Source organism: Echinops telfairi, unplaced genomic scaffold (genome assembly GCF_000313985.2).
Source record: "Echinops telfairi isolate 266 unplaced genomic scaffold, ASM31398v2 ScPeMD7_18;HRSCAF=68, whole genome shotgun sequence".
Lineage (NCBI taxonomy): Eukaryota > Metazoa > Chordata > Mammalia > Afrosoricida > Tenrecidae > Echinops > Echinops telfairi.
This window is the reverse complement of record NW_022103915.1, coordinates 99,094,418-99,098,628: the sequence shown is the minus strand read 5'-3', so window position 1 is coordinate 99,098,628 and position 4,211 is coordinate 99,094,418. Positions and strand designations below refer to the sequence as shown.

The window sequence follows — 4,211 nt, the reverse complement described above, 5'->3', positions numbered from 1 at the left end:
AATGGGATGAAGGGTTGGGGTGAAACCTCAGCCTAGACACAGGGGGTCTGAGCAGTCACTCCTGCCCTGACTCTCACCCTGTGCCCAGCCTGGGAGTCACTGGGCCGGAGGATTCAAGCAATGGGGGGAGGGGTGGGGGTGGGGTGTCATGAGAATCAAGGTGGTTACCACTAGAAGGAAGTGGGATGTTGTCAGGGAGGCGGGGGTGGGCGGGCACTGGGCCACATGTGCCCGGGGACCCAACATTCATTCACTGGGCCTCTCTGCTCCTCCCACAGGGGTGGGTGGGTAACCCCGGGGCTGTAGGTGAGGACTGCTCCATCCAGGTTACCACACGGAACCAGCCACGGACTGCTCATGCAGGCTCGCCACAGCCACCACACAGCGCCATGGCAACGGGCAGCTCCAGGTAAGAGACAGCCCCTCCGAGGTCACACCTTCCTAGCCTCTTCCCCAAGCTGCTCTGACCTCGGGTCAGGACCCCCCACCCCCACCAACAAAGAGGGCAGCTACTGGCTGTGAGTCTGCTCCTCTGGGCAGGGCGGGGATGCCCGAAGCAGACACCTCCTATGGGGCTTCCTGCTGGGAAAGGGTGGCACGGCACCGAGGGGCAGCTCTTTGCGGGCCGGAGAGATGTGTCCTTGTCTTGTTTCCTAAACCGGTTTTTGGTGGAGGCACCAATGGTCTCCCCACTCTTAGCAGCAATGACATCTCGGACAGTTGGTGGGATGAGTCCTATATTGTGTGCAGCCCCCGAGCCCCTGCATACAGCAATCAGAGCAGCAAGGGAGGGGCCCGGGACCCTCCCCGCGGTGCAGGCACTCTACACCGGGCCCAGCCACCCCCACCCCCCCACCCCCCATCCCATCTGCACCCCGAGTGCCACAGCACCTCTGTACCCCACCTCTCCCAGTGGTTGAAGAAGAGGCCCACTGTGGCCTGCTCCAGGGGCCCAGAGCCCAGGACCAGAGCAGCTGCTGAGCGGTGGCAGGGCCCCCTTGGGAGCCTCCGGTCCATCCCTCAGTTACAGCTTCCATTCACAGTGCACATGGCACTCTGTGAGGTGCTGCCAGCTCCTGCCCCGTCTGGGGTACCGAGGGCATACGCCCAAGGCTGGGAGGGGTGCCGCTGGGGCCACCCAGGTCCTCAGAGGCCCTGGAGCACTGGAGGATGCTCTCTGAGGCCGAGGCGTGGCCAGGCGGAGCTGCAGTGCCGTCCCTCGTGGTGTCACTCGGGGCCGGGCCGTTGGCGCTGCCTCCTCCTCTGCACAGCCTCGCGCAGGGCGGTCAGCAGCTGCTCCCGGTTGTTGCAGATGTTGTAGTGGGCCAGGCCAAGCAGTTTGTCCAAGTCCTCCCGGCTGTAGGTCACTTTCGAGTAGTGGTAGGGGGAGTCAGACGGAGACAGGTTCACCCGCCCGGCCTCCTGTTCCTCAGGTGTCCTGGGGACCCCTGTGTAGGGAAAGCACATTGTGGGCATGGAGGGGACGGATGTTGGGGCGGAGGGCGGGTCTGCTGGGTCACCTGAGCCGAGGTCGGGGAGGCTGGGACACCAGGAAGGGGGTGGGGGTGAGCTGGCTCACCAGGGGCCGAGTGGTCCCGGAAGGAGTCGTTGACCAGGGGGAAGTGCAGGATGACCGGGGCCTCAGGCCGGCCAGGGTCGGAGAACTTGTGGCACTCCTGAGGCTGGCGCTCCTCCTCAGGGCTGGGAGAGATGGGCGGGAACGGGATGCCTTGCTCTTGGCACATGCGGCCCACCAGCTGCAGCTGCTGCAGGGGCACAGACGGCAGGAGAGGGCTAGCATCAGGGTCCCTTGGTCCTGGTCACTGACATCACACAGGACCAAGCATCAGTCGGAGTGGACAGCCGTGCCGCAGCCCCTCGTTGCTCCACCAAACTGGACTGTCACCATTGCTGGGGCCAGCCATTAAGAGCCCAAACCTCTCACTAAATTAACACAGAAACTAAAAGCCGGGGACTCGGCGGCCTGCAACCAGCCAGGGTGCAGGTGCAGCCAACCAGCTTCACCATCACCCCTCCCCCCAGAGTGGAGAAAGCCCCCTGGAGGAGCCTAAAGGAAGCCCCCAGTTCCTTTCACAGGGAGCGCTGGTGGTGAAGCAGTGCTGGGCTGGGCTGGGCTCCGCGTGGCCAGCACTTGGAAACCACCAGCTGCTCCGAGGGGGAAAGGACGAGGACGATATTCCTGAACTGGTAACTGAGGGAATCTGGGAAGCTGGTATCCCACGGCGGGAAAGCCTCCACTTTGGTGGTCACAGATTCTCCCCTAACAGCCATGCTGCCTTCAAGTGAGCGCAGGGTTGATGTGCTCTCCCTACAGAAGCAGACTTCCTCTTGCTCTCTCTTCCTGCTGTCACCTAGCCCCGCTCCCAGCTCCCCCAATGCAACTGCTAGGGTTCCTCACCTGTGAGCTCAGGACCTTAATGTAGATCCCACCCACCTTGTGACGTATGTAACTACTGAATATGCATGTCTTAAGGCTACCTATAACTATCCCAAGACAGTACAGATGCTCTCTTCCCCCGGTTCCATCCACGTGGTCCATCAAGAGGAGTTGAGGTGAGCATGCTACCAAAAAATGTGTCTGACTCCTTTACTGTACTCTCTCTGCCCATCTCTCCTACCCTCTACGACTTTACTATGCCCTTTACTATTTTATCGCCATACAATTGTGCCTACTGACCCTTCGGTTGTTAGAGGCTGGTTTCCTCTGACAAACTGCTCCGTGGGCACTTTTACTCCCGTAAGCAGTTCGATCTCAGAAACGTGCAAGGGGGGTCCCGGTGAGTCAGCATGGACTCCGTGGTGGGGAGTCTGGTTTGGGGGGTTGGTTCTTTTCACACGGTGTGGTGGTTAGATGTTATGTCCACTTGGACCTGCGTGAAAGTGCAGGGGTGGAGTCCCACCTGTCAGTCAGGTGGGAGCCTGGTGATCCCTCCTTGGAAGGAGGGGAGATGCCGGGAGTTTCTCCTTCCTCCTCCCTGGGATTCTGTCTCCAGGGACGGCCCCATGGGGCCACCAGCCTGGAGAGCCGCCAACTTGGCCGTGCGCACGCCGGCCTGGGATCTGCCGGCATCCTGCTTCACTTATTTGCATATCTGTCTTCAGCTATGCAGAGAGTCTGAGGAAGGCTCTAACTAGCATGGCCTTGAATCACACTGGGCTGGGATGCCTTGCTGATCTAAAATGACTTCTTGATCTAAAGCTCTCTCTTCTACACAGAGGAGTGTGGCTGCTTTTGTTTCTATGGACAGCTCAGCCCATCCCATGTGGGTCCCTGTCTCGCAGGGTTAGGGGGAGGCCAGCAAGGACAGGCACACACTGTGAAGTCGCCCCAGCACCCTCGGGTGCCACTCATCAGCTACCCCCACCTGAAAGGCTGCATGCAGGTTGTAGTCCAGCGATAGGATGAGGTCCACGTCCCGGGTGGGCTGCAGGAGGGGCGGGCAGCTGGTGTTGACGAAGTAGCCTACGTCCAGCAGGCACAGGTGGGGCTCCCCAGGGGTCAGCTGGTTAGGGAGCCCATCCAGTTTGGTGGCTGGAGAGGTGGGCAGGGTGGGAGGGCAGCACTGAGCACCAGTGCTGAGGGCACCACACTCGCTCCCCTAGTCAGTGGCAGTCACCTGCTGCTCCTGGAAACAGACTCTTCCCTCAGGCCCCCACCCACCTGACCCCAGCCCTGCAGTGACCTCTAGCCCGGGCTCAAGGAGAAGTCAGGAAACTCCACTTCCCACATCCCATGGGGCCACGCTGGCCTGGAGTCTAGGGGTGGGGTGAGGGCCCGGGAAGGGGCCTGGAGCCAAGGCCCACAGCTCTGGGAAGACTTCAGGGGGCTGGGGCCCAGTGGGAGAAGCTACCTTTCCAGGAGGAGAAGTGAGGGTGCTGGAAATAGTCTTTGTGGAACTGGAGACCACGCAGAAAGTTGTGTGTGGCCTGGGCAAGCGGGCGCCGCGTCAGGAGGCCAGAGAAAAACTCCGCGATCCTCCCAGCCAGGCTGGGTGGCTCTTCCATCTTCAGCACAGGGACCTGCTCCTTGTCTACACAGCCAGGGAGTGGGGCTTATGGGCGCTATCCCAGCCCAAGGGCAGTGACCGCAGAGGGGGAAAGAGCTGAGACCAGTCCCCACCACCACACACACACACACACACACACACACACACACAGGCCTAGGAGTCACATGCTCACCCCAAGCACCA

General features: G+C 61.2%; 1 protein-coding gene across 1 annotated transcript in view; it reads right to left on the bottom strand.

Annotated features, from left to right (window-relative positions):
* Positions 1 to 887: 887 nt before the first annotated feature.
* Positions 888 to 4,211, bottom strand: part of LOC101655913 (bifunctional peptidase and (3S)-lysyl hydroxylase JMJD7) — a 34,849-nt gene continuing 31,525 nt past the window's right edge. Inside the window, exons 22-25 of the mRNA XM_045288061.1 lie at positions 3,873 to 4,052; positions 3,387 to 3,553; positions 1,580 to 1,766; positions 888 to 1,448 (exon numbers count right to left, since the gene is read on the bottom strand). Of these exons, the coding sequence (XP_045143996.1) occupies positions 1,228 to 1,448; positions 1,580 to 1,766; positions 3,387 to 3,553; positions 3,873 to 4,052 (755 nt within the window). The 3' untranslated portion in view covers positions 888 to 1,227. The remainder of the gene's footprint in view (positions 1,449 to 1,579; positions 1,767 to 3,386; positions 3,554 to 3,872; positions 4,053 to 4,211) is intronic.